General features: G+C 40.3%; 1 protein-coding gene across 1 annotated transcript; it reads left to right on the top strand.

The window, feature by feature from the left end:
* Positions 1–480: 480 nt before the first annotated feature.
* VCPIP1 (valosin containing protein interacting protein 1) lies at positions 481–15264 on the top strand. Its single transcript, XM_075085152.1, has 3 exons — positions 481–3408; positions 8644–8730; positions 11765–15264. The coding sequence occupies exons 1-3, from the start codon at positions 705–707 to the stop codon at positions 12634–12636; spliced, it is 3663 nt and encodes a 1220-aa protein (XP_074941253.1). The 5' UTR covers positions 481–704; the 3' UTR covers positions 12637–15264.
* The last annotated feature ends 5060 nt before the right edge of the window (positions 15265–20324 follow it).

Below are 20324 nucleotides of genomic sequence, written 5' to 3'. Positions count from 1 at the left end.
GGGCTGCGTTCACGGAGGGACGGGTGACAGTAAGGGAACCTCGCTTCACTGTTCATGCTGGGGGGCTGAACAGGGAGGGGGGACAGAAGGGGAATATAGACGTGGGGGTGTCACCCTCAACACCGCAACCCGCCCTTCCCCCAGCCCATGAAACGGGAAGCGCAACAAGCGCTGGCGAAGCGCCCTAAGTATGTCCCTCTCGGCTCCCCTCCTCCACGGCCCGCCCGGGGGAAGACTACACTTCCCAGGAGCCCCGCGGGGTGGGGCGGCCGGCCCGGCTCACCCCGCCCCCGTCCTCCCCCCGCCGCCCGCCATCTCGGTCCCTGTAGTCTTCCCGCCCTGCCCCGCTCCCTTCCCCGGGCAGGGCCTTGGCGGCGGAGAAGACTACACTTCCCGGCGCCGCCCGCAGCGCCGCGCCGGCGCCGTTGGCGTGGAAGTGCGAGGGGCCGTTGCGTTGCGGGCAAGGGCTGGAGCAGCGAAGAGGCCAGTAAGCGGTGGTGCCGGCGGCTTCCGCGTTTGCCGCGGCAGGGGGAGGGGGCGAGGAGCGGCGGCGGCGGCTGCGGCTGCGGGAGGGCGCTCGGTGGAGGGGTGGTTGACGGACGGCACCGGCATCTGTGAGGCGCCGGGGGTTAACCGGGCCGGAGTGATGAGCCTGTAAGGGCGGAGGAGCGCGGGTGGGGGTGAAGCCCGGCCGGAGCAGAGCGATGTCTCAGCCTCAGCAGCAGCCGCCGCCGCCGCCGCCACCGCCGTCTCCTCAGCAGCAGCCGCAGCCGCCACCTCCGGCCGCCTCCAAGAAGCGGGACCGGCGCATCTTCTCGGGTACCTGCCCCGACCCCAAATGCCAGGCGCGGCTCTTCTTCCCGGCCCACGGGCCGCAGGGCAGCGGCAGCATCGAGTGCACGGACTGCGGGCAGCGCCACGAGCAGCGGCAGCTCCTGGCTGTGGAGGAGGTGACGGACCCCGACCTGGTGCTGCACAACCTGCTGCGAAATGCGCTGCTGGGCGTCAGCGGAGCCGGCCCGCCCCGCAGGAACACCGAGCTCGTCAAAGTCATGGGCCTCTCCAACTATCACTGCAAGCTCCTGGCCCCCATCCTGGCCCGCTACGGCATGGATAAGCAAACGGGCAAAGCCAAGCTCCTCACGGAGATGAACCAGGGAGACATCTTTGACTGCTCCCTCTTGGGTGACCGTGCCTTCCTCATTGAGCCGGAGCACGTTGAAACCGTCGGTTATGGAAAGGACCGCTCTGGCAGCCTCATCTACCTGCATGATACCCTGGAAGACATCAAGAAGGCCAACAACAGTCAGGAGTGCCTCATTCCTGTCCATGTGGATGGAGATGGCCACTGCCTCGTCCATGCGGTCTCGCGGGCGCTCGTTGGCAGGGAACTGTTCTGGCATGCTCTGCGAGAGAATCTAAAGAAGCATTTTGAGGAGAATCTGAGTCACTACAAGGCACTTTTCCACGACTTTATTGATGCAGCAGAGTGGGAGGACATTATCAACGAATGTGACCCTCTGTTTGTTCCTCCAGAAGGTGTGCCAATGGGCCTTAGGAACATCCACATCTTTGGTCTGGCCAACGTGCTTCACCGGCCTATCATCCTGTTAGACTCCTTGAGTGGAATGAGAAGCTCCGGAGATTACTCAGCAACGTTCCTCCCTGGTCTGGTACCTCTAGAAAAATGCATGGGAAAAGATGGCATGTTGAACAAGCCGATCTGCATTGCATGGAGTAGCTCAGGACGTAACCATTATATTCCTCTAGTTGGAATAAAAGGTGCTGCTTTACCTAAACTGCCTAGGAAGCTACTTCCTAAAGCCTGGGGAGTTCCTCAAGACCTCATCAAAAAGTACATCAAGTTAGAGGAGGATGGTGGTTGTGTTATTGGTGGAGACAGAAGTTTGCAAGATAAGTACTTGATGAGGCTCGTCGCTGCAATGGAGGAGGTTTTCATGAGTAAACACGGTATCCATCCCAGTCTTGTAGCTGATGTACATCAGTATTTCTACAGAAGGACTGGTGTAATAGGAGTCCAGCCTGAAGAAGTAACTGCAGCTGCCAAAAAAGCAGTGATGGACAACCGCCTTCACAGGTGCCTCATCTGTGGGGCCCTTTCAGAGCATCATGTTCCTCCGGAGTGGCTGGCTCCTGGGGGGAAACTCTATAACCTGGCAAAAAGTACCCATGGCCAGCTAAGGCCTGACAAAAACTACAGTTTTCCCCTGAACAGTTTGGTGTGTTCTTACAACCCTGCAAAGGATGTGCTGGTACCAGACTATAGCCTGAGTAGTTTGACTGCTTGTAACTGGTGTCATGGTAACTTAGTGCGTCGTGTCAGAGAAGATGGATCTGTTTCATATTTGGATGGAGACAGAACTAACACTCGGTCTACAGGTGGCAAATGTGGCTGTGGATTCAAGCACTACTGGGAAGGTAAAGAATATGATAATCTCCCTGAAGCTTTTCCTATTACTCTAGAGTGGGGTGGAAGAGTGGTGAGAGAGACTGTCTACTGGTTCCAGTATGAAAGTGACACATCTCTGAACAGCAATGTGTATGACGTTGCCATGAAACTTGTTACCAAGCACTTTCCTGGTGAATTTGGTAGTGAGATCCTTGTTCAGAAAGTTGTCAACACAATATTGCATCAAACGGCCAAAAAGAACCCTGATGATTATACCCCTGTAAATATTGATGGTGCTCACGCCCAAAGAGCTGATGATGTACAGCAAGGACAAGAGTTAGAGTCGCAACTTCCAACCAAAATTATTTTGACTGGACAGAAGACAAAAACTTTGCACAAGGAGGAGCTGAATATGAGCAAAGCTGAAAGAACTATTCAGCAGAACATTGCAGACCAGGCTTCTGTAATGCAAAAACGGAAAAGTGAAAAATTGAAACAAGAGCATAAAGGGCAACCTAGGGCTGCTTCTCCTGGGGCCGTTCGTGAGGGGCCATCATCTGCACCTGCTACACCAACAAAAACACCATATTCTCCAACATCTACAAAAGAAAAGAAAATTCGAATAACCACAAATGATGGGAGGCAGTCAATGCTTACACTTAAGTGCACTACCACCTTCTTGGAACTACAGGACAGCATAGCGAGAGAATTTAATATTCCTCCCTATTTGCAGTGTATTCGCTATGGCTTTCCTCCTAAAGAGCTTCTGCCTCCCAAAGAAGGCATGGAAAATGAGCCTGTTCCTTTGCAGCATGGTGACAGGATTGCGATAGAAATCCTGAAAGGTAAGGAGGAAGGCAGGCAGTCTGCTTCAGCACACTCAGCCCATGCCGTGAAGCATGAAGATGTTGCTGTGACTAGTAAAATCTCATCAAAGGAACTTCAAGAGCAAGTCGATAAGGAGATGTATTCTCTCTGTCTTCTAGCAACGCTAATGGGTAAGGCTGACTTCAAGTTATACTTTTAAATTATATTTTTGAGTAGAAGAGAACATTTTACAAACTGTAGTTACATCCATATATATTTTTTTTTTCCCTTTTCTGTAACCATGGAGAAGGTTAGTTCCTTTATTCTGCTATTAGAAGAACATGCTGGCTGTGCTTTCCTGAGTGTTGTGACTTTTAAAAATGTGTATATGAGATACTTGTTCTTTTCTTGCTATAAAGCCCTCTTTTTAAACATTGCTGTTTAGAAGTTGTTGCATTTCCTCTTCTATTTGTTTTTCCTGTCTCTCATTAGGCATACACCTGATGTGTGTGTGAGCTACATTGCTCTCTTTTTTCCTACATCTCCCTCAGGTTTTGGGAAATAAATTCAAAGCAGAGGTGAGAAGGGGATGCTGAATGTCTGCTCATGGGAAGTTTGAGGACCAAACTGTCACCTTTGTATTAGAATAAAGTTGTGGTGTTTCTCCCCACATGGAGTTGTGTTGGTTTAAGCAAATCAACACAACCTTGTGTCCCTGGCTAATCTGCTAATTTTAAGTGAAGATCAGGTCTTCTTAAAGAGCTGTGAAAAGTAGTATTTCAGAAGATAAGCAGAGGAGAAACTGAAAGAAGCTAAACAGATTTGAATCCTGAAGGTGGATGTAGGGTTGCAAAGCTATGCTTATAAATCGTCAGTCATGTAAAACTAACTGCTAATAATTCAAGATAAAAGGACTTTACTTAGGTGCCTGTGGTTTTTATTTTCATATTTGGACTCGGGAGACTTGGACCTTCATTTGTGTGCTTTCTTCATCAGGTTTCACAGTTCTTGCTGCTTACCAGCGGGAAGTAGAACAGTAATTACCATACATTTAGCTCTATGAACCAGTGGAATAGTAATGTTTACAGGTTTGTTTTTTTTTTTTTTTTTTTTTTGTGGGAGCCTTCTCTTGCTGGAGGGATTTGGTGTGGCTAAAGCATGTGATGTTTTAGAAACGAAACAATTACATAATCACAGAGTGGTATGTCAGAAGTTCATAATGCAGAACTTTGATTCTTCTCCAAGCCTGATGGTTTACTCCCATGTCTCTTGCAAGATAGCATGCTGAATCACTAGCCACCTTGTCACACTGACATTTATATGGCAGTTCCAAAGTGCAGGAAAAGGTTAGGTTTAAAAGCTGTCTTAATTTGAGATGAAGCTTAAGAGTACTTTTCTGTTTTCAGGAAGTACTCCTGAAAATATAGTATTGGCTTACAAAAACTCTGTGGTGCTTTAAAAGTGTATCAGTCACTTTGAAGGTGTCTTTTTTTTTTTTTTTTTTTACAAGTATTTATCTGTGAACTGTGAGCTGATCTTGTATTCAAGAATCAATTTTTGTCTTTAACTCTCATTGCTGTTAGACACTGCTTCTGAAGCACAGGCTAGAATAGAATTTACCCCACCCTCCTCTGACTGCATCCATTTTTGCATTACTCGTAGAAGTACAAGTGTCAGGAAATGGTAAACCAACCAGTCATAACAACTTATAGCACCTTACTCAGTAGCTGCCTTTTTATAAAATCACTTTTCTCATCCAGGCTTCATTTTCCTTCAAAGATACTTGTAGAAGAAATCTAGACAGTTGACTACTTACAATTGTGATTTTTCAATGGGGAAACAAACTCAAAGGAACTTCTTAAGTCCTTGCAGTTTTTTCAGAGTGTTGGGGTGGCAGTTCCTCAAGGTGGTATATTCAGCCTTTCTGGGTCAAGAAAGCCTCAGTGTTCCTCAGCTACGTTTCTGTACTGCTAAAAACCAATGCTGCAAAGTTCTGAGAGTCAGCTTATCCTGCATGCATGCTCTTGCTCTAACTTGGTTCTGCTAAAAGCATTCATCTAATACAGTCAGATGAGAATGTGTAGAGGGGAGATGCTATTGAAATAGCTGTCTGGTCCAGACATGCTTTGCTGGGTTGTTTGCGTTCTGTTTGTCGTCGTTGTGTCCATACACCCACCCCCCTGCCGTAGTGAAAGTGTCTTTAAACATCTATAACCGTTCTGGATGCTGAAAAGCTTTTCTTTCATACAGGGTCTCTTGCAGGCTGACTTGATGCTTCTGTCATATTTCAGTTACTAGAATTTTTCTCTTCTAGTCTCATCTAGTTAACTTATTAAAATTTTAGACCATAATCTCTAATTTTTATGCATAAAACTTAAAAATAAGCCTTGGGAAGTTAGATACTGTAATTTCTGGGCTACTTAGCTTTACAAAAAATCATGCATAATATGTTTTCTCCCCTATTTTTGTTTAGCTCAAAATAGAGAATTCTTCAAGGAACTTTAATTTTACATTAACATAGTTAAAACATTATATTTTTAAACTGATTTTATATACACCCATGCAGAAGCACTCTGGATACATGCAAGCCAAGTATGACTCTGTTTTGATCAGTTTGTTTTGCATTGATGAATTTCAGTGCACAAGAAATCAAAATAGCCAGGTTTAAATTAAATGTATTAATTGATACCAGGATTTGCTTGGATTTACACAGCTTGTTTTTAAGCTAGCTGTAGTTCCTTGTAACCTGTGTTTATTAGCTGAGCTTTGGATGTCTTTTGCACTTCTGTGTGCCCTCTCTGCTGCATGAAGTGATGGTCTTGGGCTTCCGCTGGTGTAGATTAGTCTGCACCCACCCTTTTTCAGCAGCGTATGAGGCATGCTTGTGGGTAGAATAGTCTTCATTTGTTGCTATACCTTAATGTTGTGGGGCCAAGGTCTGGTCTGAGGGAGTGTGCACTGCAGTCAGAATAGTGTGGAGAACATAATCTCTTTGATAAATGTAGTGTCTTGAGGGAGTTTTTAATCTAACCAAATGATAACACAAATGAACTTGTGACCTACAAACATCTTACTCCCATGGTAAACAAAACCAAAATAAACAAGTAAACCCGAACTAGCAACAAAAATGTGTAAACCTCAGGCATAGTTTAGTTGAATCACAGACGCTAGTCCCTCTGATCTGGGAGAGTCCAGTTGTAATTGTGGTTTTTTTTTGGTGTTCCAATCTGAGATCTCTTAATCAAAATAGCATAGTTAGTTTGTGTTTCTTTCAGTGGCTGATGCTTTTGTTTTGTGAGCCCTGCTCTCCATACTTTTCTGCATGTAGCCCTTCCTAGTGTTGCATAAAAGGCTATCTATCAGGAAGACTTCAGCTTGCTGCTGCTTGGGGGAAAATGGAAGAGCCACAGCAGCGATGCTCTGGAGCCATTGTGTATTTCAAAATATAAATGGGAACAGGGATGCAGGGGAGCAGTGAACACCTTCTGAAATAGCAAAAATGTGAGAGAGTGTGTTATCATCAGTAACTGTCTTCCCTCCATGCAGCTGTTTGAAGAAGAGGGGAAAATGGTGACAATAGTGGGGAAGAAAAGATAACGTTACTTTTTTTCCCAGTGTTTTTTCTTTCATTGGGTCAGTGATAGCTGGAGAGGACCTTCAAAATTATTAGCAAGTCAGAGAGGAGTTATCAGGATAAAATCAAGAGACAAGACTTCTTCAGTAGATCATGGAAAATATGACGAGTAGTTGGTTTTACTTGGATGTTCTTGCTAGGGAGTGAAGGCCAAATCTGTGAGCTTGGTGTGCAAATGAATACAGTGAACTAGTGCATATATGGGTCAAGGGAATGCATTTAAAATTATTCAGATCATGTAGGTCTCCTGCCTTTAAAATGTCTAAAGACAAACACAATGAAGATGCACTGTACCTTTTTATTGAGAATGGGGACTTGATTAACACCTGAAGTGGGGAGGTGAGCAACAGAATCCTTCTGGTGGTGGGACAGACAAGCAGGGGAGTGTAGGGAGTCCCGTGCCCATCGGGGATGCAAAGCAGAAAAGTTGGAGAGTGGCTTGAAGGGTTTCAAAGCGTAATGTAGCACATAATGCCACTGTCACAAGGCTAGAACAGTTTCTCACCTGAGGTGGGTGGGATAGGAGAGTAGCCGCAGTTACCTTGTGGGATGTGCCATAAAGATGTGCAAGGAAGGATTTAGATGTGCCTTGTATTCTATATGTGGAAGCTATTAAAAATAACTTCTTATTTTTATTTTGCTCTTAACAGCAAGCAAATAAATATTGGTGGGTAATATTTTACAGCCTCACACAGTCCAGCTAGCTCTATTTCAAGTAGCAAGTGCATCCAGTTAACTTTAATTGATGATTGATTCTCCAATTTTAATAGAAAATTGAGACACATGGTTATTGAGATGTTGATGCCTAAAGAAGGGTGCAACTTCTATTTAAGGTATCTCAGTATGTACCCTGAATGTTTGATATAAAGTGGGAAAAGCAGTTTTCTGAAAATGTGTATACACAGTAGTTGTTTCTGCATCAGGAGAATGGTATTTATGAGTACTTTTTGTTTGCACTACTTTGACAGCTACATCACATGTCACTTCTCTGAAGCAGGTAAGTGGCTAGTGAAATGAGGAAGAGAGTATAGGTAAAAATGCAGATCTGAACTGATTTAGCAGGTGCTGTTACGGCACTGGTGTGATTGTAACCCAATTTTTCTGTTCTTTGTATTTCTTTCCTTACATAGTGTAGGTTGGGTTTTTTTTCTTTCCTCTCAGTGGCATTTAAAGTTGTCACATTTCAATGCCATTTTTGGCATCTTTGAAAAATGCCAGTTACACAGGAGTGCTGGGGCCTCACAGTTGGTATTTTGTTGCTAGCTCTCAAGAAAAGCAAGGTACAGATACAGCTTCTACACTGCTGCCTGTGTGGACGTTTATCTCAGCTACAGTATAAAGACTTCTGTATGGCAGCTGTGAAATTGCGATCTGATTTTTGAGAAGGTGTAGCAATATAGAATTGAGGTTTTAGTGGGTAAGGGTATGTGCTTGAATTTTGGAAGTTAGTTATTTCCTAGTTTTATGTTGAAAGCATGGGTAGGAGGGGAATGGAGACTTGTGTGTAGGGCCTGGCAAAGAATCAGGAGCTGCAGCTTGGATCAAATAAAATTTGGGAACCTTTGTACTAGGGCATGTAGGATATTTGAGTGCAGACAGTGGTATGTTTCCCTGAAAGTTTCCCAATGACCTGGGCTCCTGTTAGGTAAATTTGCAATAAAAATTCAAATTCTTAATTGCATAGAAGAGAGTGAGGTTTCAGCTTTTAATTCAAGGAGTTCTATTTTCAGTCATTATCTATAATGTTAAAATACTACTATTTAATTCTAATGATTGTGTTTGATTTTTACAGGAGAAGACGTTTGGTCTTACGCAAAGGGCCTTCCCCAATTGTTTCAGCAGGGTGGAGTATTCTACAGCATAATGAAGAAAACCACAGGTGTGTTTTGGTTTTGTTTTTATCTCTTCCTTCCTCTTTTCAAATCTCTAAAATTGTAAATTGGTATTGAGTCACTTGTAAGCATAAATATATTTTTTTATTACCAAGGTACATTTTCATTTTCATAATACTGTAGAAGGCCTTATGCTTCCTCAGAGAGCCTAAGACTAGGACGTCTTACTGAGACTAGTCTGTTCAACTTAAATCTCTTCTTCTCTGAAATTTTATCTACAACAATACATCTCCATTTAAATTTTCTGAATTGTACAAATAACTTCAATAAGTCAACTGTTTGGTTTTTTTTTTGAGGGGGTGAGGGAGATATCAAACAAGGAGAAGATCATAGGACCTCTTCCTGTTATACTTTAAAACACTTACTGGATATGCAGTTCATCTTTCTAGTGTGTTTCTTAGTAGATACTTTATACATGGGTATTGCATGTTTTAAATGTAAATGGTTGGTTAAACTGGTCTTTCATATTCCTAAGTTTGTTGTTCAAAAGCAAAGCTATCCATCCCCTTCTTGCATTGCTAAATGTCACATCTTGGACTATATGCAGAATAGCCAAGCAAGTATATAAATATTACCTACAAAGAATAGGATCTGTTTCTTTTGAGAAGAAAGTACTATGCAGTTATTTTCTCTCATTTAAAGTTTATTTTCTTATTGAAGTCTTTGCATTCATTGTTTAGAGCTTGTGGGTTCATCTCTAATAATGATTCCTTTGCTGCTTTCTTACTGTTTGATTTCTTCTTAGGCAGTTTTATCAACCATAACTTTATCTTGATTATTTCTGGAAACAGGTATTTTACCATGTAATTTCTGTTCTATTTGCAGTAATTAAAACGTGTGGTACACTCAGTGCCCACTATGTCTCACTGAATTATTAGCCTTGGTAACAGAATTAGCATGCAAGTGTCCTACAGCAGATCTGTTTCCTTTTAGTTTTCTTTCTTTTAATATGCTTGTACAGTAAAGACTGGTATATTGTTTGTGGCAAGTGAATTAGCTTAAACAGTGCCTGATGGAAAGGACATTCTGGACCGATTAATGACTAGCCGGAGTTGAGAACCTGAAATGAATCCAAGAGACTTTAAGCCAGCTTGGTCATTAACTCACAGAAAATGCCTGACTTAAAAGTCATTGTTGCCAACTGACAACACCAGAACTAAGGCTGTAGGAGATGATACTCTGTATTTGAGCATTATTGCATTTCTGTGTGTGCGGGTATTTTACGCTACCTTGGGAGGCAGAATTACTATTTCAGCATTAACATACTTGTATGATTTTTAACATTTTATTAACCACTAAATTTCTACATTAAACAATTAGTGTGCAACAATCTATTTTTTTTTTTTCACTTAAGCTCTTTACCTATTTGTAATTTACCTATTTGTAATATTTTAGTTAATGTAATAATGCAACTACCATACTGGACCCTTGGAACAAAGCTTTTGATCAAGTGTAGGTACTGTTAATCAATTTAAATTTGATTTAGTAGATCTTGTTTTAAGATCTTATTTTGAGATTTCAGGATTGCAATTTCAGAGCCAGTTTTGGTCTGTCATAGAAGCTGTTACAGCTCTCTTGCAAATGAAGGTTGAGCTGGTAAATTATGCAGTAAAAACAAGTTCTTCAGGCTAAGTTAGATGGGTAGGTGTTTGGGGTTAAATTTTGTCCTGTGTGTGTTCTGCCTGTTTGGTTACTGGTTCCCATGGATATCTAAAGAAAGGAGCTAGGTGCCTGAAGTTCTTGAAATAAAATTTCATCTGTAGATTCTCTGAAACTGTAAAAGTGTGTGAGTCAGAAGCTGTGGAGGATGAGTGAGATTGGTCAGTTGGTGCATCGGTATTAAAAACAGTTTAATAATGTTTCAAATTATTTGAGTCACCTTTTTCATTGATGCCCAGAATACTTATTTTCACTGCATTGTATTTGATAACACAGACATAGGATCTGCTTGTTGTGTTTCTTCCCTTCTGCATAATTTCTGGTGTTTTTCTTCAAGAATTGTAAGAGAATGTGAGGAAAGATCCCATTAATTTACCTATTCCTGGCACTTTTTTAAAAAAAATTTTTTTAGTTGTAGCTCTCTTTTCATAGCTGATAGAATTGAAGGGAGTTGTTGCAGCCAAGTTTTCATCTGGAGATAGCTTTTAACTCACCAAAAGCCGTTGTCACTAAAGTGATACCTTACTGCTTTTACCACAACCTGCATGGGACACAGTTGAAAGAGTTATTTTGTATTTTATGATTATAAACTGGAAAACCCAATGTTGCTCACTTTTGACACAGAGCAGCTTCAGAACTTTTGTCTCGTGAGCTCTCAATTTTAGCAGATTGGTCAAATTGTAAGTGGGACAATGAAACAAACAGCAGGTTAAAAATATTATGCCTCATGATTGTATTGTAAACAACAAAACTTCTACTGTCCAGGACTACTAAACATAGTAAGCTTGAAACACTTTTATTTAGCAACACTTCTTCTCTGAGAAGACAAGAAGCAAATTTCAAGTTCATCAGGCTCAGCAGCAGTTGTACACCCTGAAATCCTACTACAATTCTAACTAGCATGGAAGTGGTCTTAAATATTACTTTTCCAGATAGTGATTTGAAATGTCCTCTTTGGCTGTTTTCTGGGGTTTTTCTTTGTTTGTTTTTTGTGTGGTTTCAGGGTGGTGGTAATGATGGGGTTTGACTTGTTCTGTGTTACCACAAGCATACACTGTTTCTTTAACTTCTGTTGTGTTTGAACTGCAAGTCCCAGCAAGGTGGTTGTTTAATCTAGTAATACGACACTCCTGTCTCTTCATTAGAATCACCATAAAAGGCAGCATCATCATCTTAGGGGTATACCGTGATTGCTATCCCATGGCATACAAGCCTCAGTTGGTTTTCTCCCATGGTAGTAAGTTTCAGTGTGTTTTGTTTTTACATGCTTGATGCAATAAGTTTAAATACAATAATTACTGTGTAATCAAGGCATGCCTTAAAATATGTTAGCACTTTGAATAACTACTTCTATCTTTATAGGTTTGGCTGATGGCAAGCACTGTACTTTTCCACATCTGCCTGGTAAAAACTTTGTGTACAACGCAGCAGAAGACAGATTAGAGCTGTGTGTGGATGCTGCTGGACACTTTCCCATCGGTCCTGATGTAGAAGAGCTGGTTAAAGAGGCCTTAAGTCAAGTGCGAGCAGAAGCTACTTCAAGAAGCAGGGAAGCAAGTCCTTCACACGGAATGTTGAAGCTGGGTAGTGGTGGAGTAGTGAAAAAGAAATCTGAACAACTACATAACATAACTGCATTTCAGGGAAAGGGCCATTCCCTAGGAACTGCATCTAGTAGTCAACAACATGATCAAAGAGCCAGGGAAACACCACTTTTAAGAAAGCATGGCACAGAAACGGACTTCAGTCCTTCTGCTAAAATTGAGCCTTCGGTATTCACAGCTGCTTCTGGTAATAGTGAGCTTATCCGAATCGCACCGGGAGTTGTGACAATGAGAGACAGCAGACAGCTTGACCCCACTTTGATTGAGGCACAGAGAAAAAAGTTGCAGGAAATGGTCTCCTCTATTCAGGCTTCAATGGATAGACATTTGCGGGATCAGAATACAGAGCAGTCAGCATCAGTTGATCTATCTCAAAGAAAAGTAGAGGCAGTGAGTTCAACTGCTAAAACTGGGAGCTTTCAGGCTGGCTTACCCGAGTCGTTTTCTGCACCAGGTGGTACCGAGCACTTGGATACTGAATCAGCTGATGGTAACGTGGTGAATTCTGCGGGAACAACATTCCCTGCAAGGTCTAAAGCACAAAAGGGAAATTCTGTTGAGGAGCTTGAGGAGATGGATAGTCAAGATGCAGGAATCACTAATGCAACTGAGCCAATGGATCACTCTTGATAGGTTAAAATCTAATAAGGGTAGAAGAAATTACTGTTCAAATGTAATGTTTATTGGCTGGGCCACACAAAGTGATTAGTTATTAAATCTTGTATGTATGTCAAAGATTATATCATCTTATTCAGTGCATGATAAGCAAGTGTGTGATTGGCAATAGCTTTCAATATTACCATACTGCTGCCCAGGCTGGCTCTGTTACCTGTAAATTAGTTATTAGGAAATGCACTGAGATGAATATCTGCTGTAAATGTGGGTTCTTGAAAATTCTTTGTCATTTTTAATTCCTTAAAAAGTCTTAGAATTTAGAGCCCATGCAAGGTTCTTACCATGCTAGTTTAAGGTTACTGGAAAGGCTAGAACAGGCAAAACTAGAAACGTGACAGTTAGTCCTGTCCCAGGTACTTAATTCCACTCAGAAATACACTATAAATGTGAATTACACATAAATTTCAAAAAGCAACTGAAACTAAACTTCTGCTAAATCTGATAATGTAGCATATACAGTACTTCAATTACATTGTGCTGGCACTTCCTCCGATTTAAAAACTTTTTCATTCATACAGCTGTATACGCTTGTCAAATCTTGAAATAAGTGTAACTTTAGTAAATTCTAATTTCTGCATATTGTCAGTTTAAGCGAGTTAGGAAAAAGGCTACTTAGTGTATGATGAAGATAAAGTGAATGTGGTGTGGTTATGCATGGCTGTCTGAGCCAACACAGCCATTTTGATGCTCTGTTAGTAAGTGACAGCATGTTTTTATTTCCTCCCAAATACTGAGCTTGTCAGATGTTGTACAACATTTAGTACAACTACAGGAGAGAAGGAGTTGGCAATTGCAAGAAACAACAAACGTTCAATGGCAAATCCATTTCTTTTAAAATAGTTCGATTACTAGCATTGGTTAGTAATGGCAAAAATTAAGTAACAGCTGTGCTCTTCAAAGCAAATTAACAATTTATTGGAAGGAAATGACTCTAACATACATTATTCTAAAGTGTTCAGTGATAATTGAGCTTTTGGAAAGTTTTAGTGTCTATAAAGACTGCCCACCTCTATTAGCCTCAGTTCAGTTTGTGATGCAGGTTTCCCTGCATCAGTGATAACATAGCTGATATCCACGTAAGTAGCATGTTCATCAGGGCTGCAGTGCTAGTTCTTAAGAAGCAGCCATTGTGCTTGCTCCCTAAGGATGGAATGTGTATCTGATACTGCACTTTGCTTCCTATCTTCAGAGTCATATTTAAGTGCACTATTATTGCTTCCTCTCATGGTAAAATAACATTGAATGGATGAAAGGAATTAAGAGCATTTAAATATTGAAATATGTGTTTGTGCACATGTGGGTTTTTACCAGTTCACAAATGTTGTTTGTATTGTATATGTTTGTATTCAGAAAAGTCTCCTCACTTTTTACATTTCTAATCACTTAAACAGTTCTAAGCATTAGTATGATAAAAAGTCCCAGGAGGGAGGATTTATTTTTGTATGTAAAAATTAACTGAAGCAAGTCACTTAAAGAATAGCCCGTTTTGCCCAAGTAAATTAAAATGCCTCTGTTGGTTAACTTTTTATGTAGAGGGAATAAATATTACATGATTTAGTATACTACTTTCAGGTAAAAAATAAGAATCACCTTTTCACAAATATATGATCTCAAACCTGTAAGTCAGCAATTTGGAAGCTTGGAATGTATGAAGTAATTTGGCTCGCCAGAACTGACCTTGCTCATGCACTGATTAACTGGCAGGGCTCATTCAATGAGAAACAGGATGCATATGCAGCAGCTGGAAGCCTGCCACGACTTCTGAAAACATTTAGTCTCCCATGAATCAGCCTAGCTGTCTGAAGGCTACTTCTATATAGAAAATGTTGAGTAGAGGCTTGTGCTTTGTCACTGTGTGAGCTTTAGCAGTGGTATGTTCCTGGGAAGAGGTGTAAGTCAGGAGAGGCTGAGGGGGAGGAATCTCCGGGATCATTTCCATTTCAGAGAAGATAACTATCACCTAGACATTTTTAATCTTTTCTTTAGAAAAAGAAGTCTTCCTCGGCTGGAAAAAAATACAGGCAGTGTATATGAGAGAATTTAAAGTTTGAAATAAATTGACATATTTATTGCACGTCATCCTTGAGGGAAGTTGCTTACTTTTTTCATGCCTTTCTGGTAAGACTACAGAAGTTTGTGTGCCTTTTACTGTTTAAAGAGGAAGGCTTGGTTTAATTTTGACACACTTCCCATTTCAGCAGTAATTTGACATTTTCCTTCTTATCTAAATAGAAATAGACATAGATAATAGCTCTGTTTGACTCACCCTTAGTGTTACCTTGGGTCCAATCAAGTCACGTAGATCAGAACTCTCAAGTTCCTAAAACAAAATGGTCTCAAAAAGGAATGGTAAAATGGTGTCAAAATCACACGATCTGCTGACGTGATTTCCTCTGGTGTAAAGCAGGACTGTCATATTTCTTTGCAGTGTTCTTATTTCACGTAGCTTTCTCATGCATTTAAATATCAGTGTGTTTGAGAAAGACAGCTTTTGATACTCTCAAGTGAAGCTAAACTTCATCTACGTGCCGGTGAGATGTGTAACTGTACAGGAGAAGTGAAATAAAGAACACTGAAGTGTAAGTTTGAATAGATGTTTCATTTGATTGCTAGCAGTGGGTGGAAATGTAAGTTGAGGCAAATCTGTGTGCCTGTCTTAGGAGCACCCGTGTGCTTGTTAGATTTCCCTGTTAGCATCAGGAACAGTGGTGGGGTACAAGGGCAGGGAAGATGCTGTGTCATTGTGGATATGAAGCCCTGTCAATAGGACTTCTCAAATGGCGTGAAGAGTGTCCCTTTCTCAACAAACGCCCAACCTCTTGCTACTGAATTGCCTCTGCACTTAGGCTGTGGTTCTAAATTATTTTTGAGTACCTGTCTTGATTACTTTCTTGTCTAGGGGCTTTACCACCTTTTACGCAGTGACTCATGGCAAACAAGACTTAAATTATTTGAAAATCCTGAACTTAAGTGGCTTAGTATGTATAATGTAAATGAGAGATGATTACTGAAAATACAGGCCCATTCAAAAAAACAAACAAAAAAACCCCACCTAGATTGCCAGTGAGCATATGGGAAACCTCAGGAGAAAAGATCAGATTTCCAGGCAAATGCAAGCTTTTTACTACTTCAGATAGCTGGCTGCTTAGTAAGGTTGACTTTTTGATACTGCTGTTTCTCTGTGAATTGTTTGCATTTCGGCGAAGGGAAAACAAATAGCAGCTCTTCGAATAAAATCATATATGTTTGGGATGTCTTCACTGGCATGGTCACAAAACAGCAATGTATATTGTTGGTTTTGTGCACCCCGTATAGCTTACTAGTCTTCTGACAGAAAATATGTGCTAGACGTTTGCCTCCGACAGAATGCTCTAGCGATGTCCCAGAGGCACAGTGCCGTGAGGCCGTATGCTAAGAACCCTGCACAACAGGCACACTTTCAAGACCAAAATGCTTAATTTACAGTCTTTCGAAAAGTAGAATCTATTGTCACTGTCACAAGGTTAGCAGAGTTGCTAACTTTTTCAACGCACTGAAAATGCCAGGTAATAAAATTCATCGTATGCTTACAATTGGGAGAGCGATGCTCGATCTGAAATGTATGAAAAATGAATGATTTAAGAAGATGCCACTGTTACCTCTACATTTTTTGGTTCCCATTTTCAAATAGCAGAATCTACATGCTTTTGTAAAATAATAATAATAATATGAAGTTGATCCTTCTGCTAAAAAAACAAACCACAACAGTAAGTGGTTTCTTTGTTTTGCTTGTGGATATCAGTTTAGCTTCTTAAAATTGAAGAAGTTGCTTAAGATCTCTAGAATGCAGGATTCCCTCTGAGCCCTTATGCCTGTGGTTGAGCAATAAAAGGTTGAAACAAGAGTGGTATTTTCAGAATTAATTTAAGTTTAATGAGGATTATTGCCAAGAAATGAAAGAGTGCACTTTTAGGAGGGAATGCTATTTAAAATGTATAAATAAGAATTAAAATAGTGTATATATTTAGAGAACAAATCTTTTTAAACAGTAAGTGCTTTACCTGTTGAATTAAAATGAAATTAGCATAGAAACTATACCATCTTCACAGTACTGGCTGTTATCCAGCACAGTTTGGTTTGTTTTATTTGTGATTGCTGTACTAATTATATTTGATTTTTTTATCTGTAATGTAACAATAGTGTATTATAACAGTATATAGTGTACTATACTACACTTCACTGTACAGTATTTGGAATTTTCTTTGATTGCTATATTAAAACTATAAGTTAAAACATCTGCTTTGGTTTTATAAGGTGCAACTTTTATCTAGCCTTTCACACATTAGCCTGTTCAATTGACACTGATTTGGCTACAAAATGAATGAGTTGTAATTATACCAACTTTTGCATTCTACATATAAATTGCCTTATACTTGCATACATGAATAATAGTACAGAAGTTGAAAAACTGGTACGAATCTTAGAAAAGTAAACCCTGATGCCATCCATTTTGCTTTAGTTATGTTTCTGTTTAAAGGAAACTTTCTTGAAAGAAAAACTCTGTATGGAAAAGTTTGGAGGTTTTTTTTTTTGTACCTCATATCTGTTCTGAATATTTCATTAAACACACAGGACCTTTGAATTTGAGAGATTTTTAAAACAAGTTTTTATATATTTGAGACCAAAACCTGAGATCTGAGCCTTTTTCAAAGTTGTCACCATGAAGGTGTAGAAAAACACTAACCAAGTCCTATGTGACACTTATGATATCTTACAGTCTGTGGTTTGAAACATTGGTCAAAATGTATTTCAAAATAAATTTTAATACATGCATGTAATATGCAAGTATGAATAGTATAATTTGGAAGAGCTAGGCTTTTGAATATTTGGCATGCTTAAAGATGAACATACTGACAACTACGAAATTATCTCTGTGCTTTTTCCACCAGCTACACGTGGCAGTTTGTTTCAAAAATGGTCTGTAATCATAACTTTTGAGCCTAAAAAGAAGTCATGAAACCCATCTGCAAAACTCTGTGTTCCTTCTTCCTGTATTTAATTCAAAGTGTGCTAGCATTAAAGCATTTTTTAAAATGATGGGTGTAAGTATACAGAGTTAATTTTGATTGCATGTCATATCATGAAGAATTAAAAATTATCCTTTGGAAGATTTGTATTTCAAAGGCCTTAATGCTAAGCTAGAAATTTACTCATCTTCATTAACGCAGTGTTTATAACCTGAGCAAAAACCAGTACTGAATCTATGAAGCAACCGAATTAAGAGTGCTTTCAAAGTGTTTTCATTTTTCTTCAGCTATTAATTGTACAGCCGTAATATGTGTCTAAATGTTCTTCTTTTAGATTGGAGTTGTTGGGTTTGGTTTTGTTTTTTTCTTAAATTTTTATTCTTAGGTATGTCCGTAGCAAATCTGTTCTAACATCCCTGCAAAACCCCAGCTTTCTGCCAGAACAAGACTCCTTGCAACATAATTTTCTCCCTAGGGTCAGGGTGAGAGTGAACCTCGGATGCTCATCAGCTTGTGCAGTGAGTTGCGGAAGGTGCTTCTGGTATTATGACGAGTCAATTCGAACACGTATATTGACTGCAAAACTTAATAGAAACTGTGTCACTTTGATGTGGAGTTTATTTTATTGAGGCTTTGACATACGTTGGCTTCCACCTATTTGTGATGTTTTGAATATTTACTTCTTAATGACAGACAAAGAAAAGTAGTAGTGTTTGGATCCATAGTAGACTCGATGGCAAAGCTGACGTTTCAGAAACCTGGTTGCCACAACTGATTTGAAATGGGGTTTTCTGATTTGAGTTACTTAAACTGGTGTACACTGGGTGATTGTGAACATCTATTAATGCTGTCAAAGGCACTAGGCTTTGGTGTAAGCATGACCTCTGTTGCAGTAACTTGCAGATGCTTTCAGAGGCTTCAGAAAAGACTATTAATCTCTGTTCTGTTAATGAAAGGCATTGATTTCATGATTAAGACATAGCTGCACAGACTTGTATTTGGACTTTATCCACCTCTGGTTTTTTAAATGACTACCTAATTTTGTTTTCTGCTGGAAATAATACTTCTAGTGGCTTGTCTTGCTGGTAGCAAATCTAATTTCACTTGTAAAGTGATCCTGTAGATCTGGACAGGGTCTGTGCTTTTGGAAACTTGTATTCAATAAGTAAAAAATGAAAAGAAAGATGGCAGGTGGAAGGAAGTTATCAGAATTAGAAGAAGGTTTAGAAGGTGCTATGGTTCTTATTCACCAATAGTCTGCAGAGCCTGGTTGTGTGAAATGCAGTCATTTCTTATAAGCCTTTAAGACATGATTCAAGCAACTTCTTTCAGAATAAGAAAACTTGATTTTTATAGGCTATCTTGTCAACTCAGTATATGACTTTCTTTAAAATGAAGCTTCTTTCAGATTGTCATGTTGTATAAATGTCAAGAGATGCTACCTCCTAATCCTAACCTCTCCTTTCCCACGTGCATTTGTGCAGACTCTACAAATCCTAAACAGGTCTCTTCTGATGTTGGGGTAGCTTTCCTGTTTGCTTTTCATTTGCCATTTAGATTTATATACTGAATAATTTCTACCCTGGATGTTTTTGTAAGCTTATCATCCTCTGTTTATACTGCTGCTCTTTGAGACAGTGAGAGGCAATAGATAAATGAGCCAGTTTCACAGAAATTAGACTGATAGAAATGAAAACCTTGTCTGACTTCCTCTGAGGTCCATATGCATGGGACAGAAAGGAATGAAGGGGGATTCCTAAAAGAGCAGAGGACTTGTGGGCATATTCAGGAGAGAGAAGATGATACATAAGGATTCATCAATGATTCTAAAATCACCTGGTAGTTCTGTAGGGCAACCGTGTTTCATGTTGTTCCACCTCCAGGGTGATGAGCTTTAGAAGCTGCAGTGGCTCGTGCTAAATCTGGGGATTTCCCTGAGAGCCACCTTTCTTTTCTCCTAGGAGCAAAAGCTGACAAATACATACTTTTCCACACAGTGGGACAGAAGGGGTGAGACCTCACCAGTTGTTGCCACATGATGGTGTAAGGTTTTGGCAGGAAGAAAAAAGCCAAAACACACAGAAAAAGGCAAGGGCCTAGCCTAAAATTGCGTGGGGGTGAAATAACTCCTATTTCTAACTATATTTATGTTCAGATCTGCTCAAGTGTTGCTCACTACATACCCAAGTCCTACATTGGAACATTACACATACAAGAATACTACTTTTTCCCCTGCTATGTCTTTCTTAAAATAAAGTCCTTCTTGGCTTCTAAGGACAGATGCTGGAAGTCACAGTTATTTTTGCAGGGAGCAGGAGGGATGGAGGAAACAAGAGTCAAGAGTACCAAGAGTACCTGCTTCCTTCTGCTTTCAAAATAAGAAAATTCAAGGCATGGTACAATGGAAGAAACTAAACACCAGTATTTATTTCTTTGCTCCCTCTGTTTCTCCTAACCTTAACTTCTTCTTTACCCTGCCATAGTCACTAACATATTTTTTTGTTTTCTTACCTGCATTTAAAGCCAGCTGAGCTAGCCCATTCCCTTCTTAGCTTGGAAATTTTGAACTCTCTCAGGTCTCTAGGAAGCCAGCAGCCCCAAAATCCCCAGTTATCTACTGTCTGTTCTGAAAGTAAT

Source organism: Phalacrocorax aristotelis, chromosome 2 (assembly GCF_949628215.1).
Source record: "Phalacrocorax aristotelis chromosome 2, bGulAri2.1, whole genome shotgun sequence".
Lineage (NCBI taxonomy): Eukaryota > Metazoa > Chordata > Aves > Suliformes > Phalacrocoracidae > Phalacrocorax > Phalacrocorax aristotelis.
Note: the sequence above shows the minus strand (reverse complement) of the source record. Positions and strands in the feature narration are given on the sequence as shown.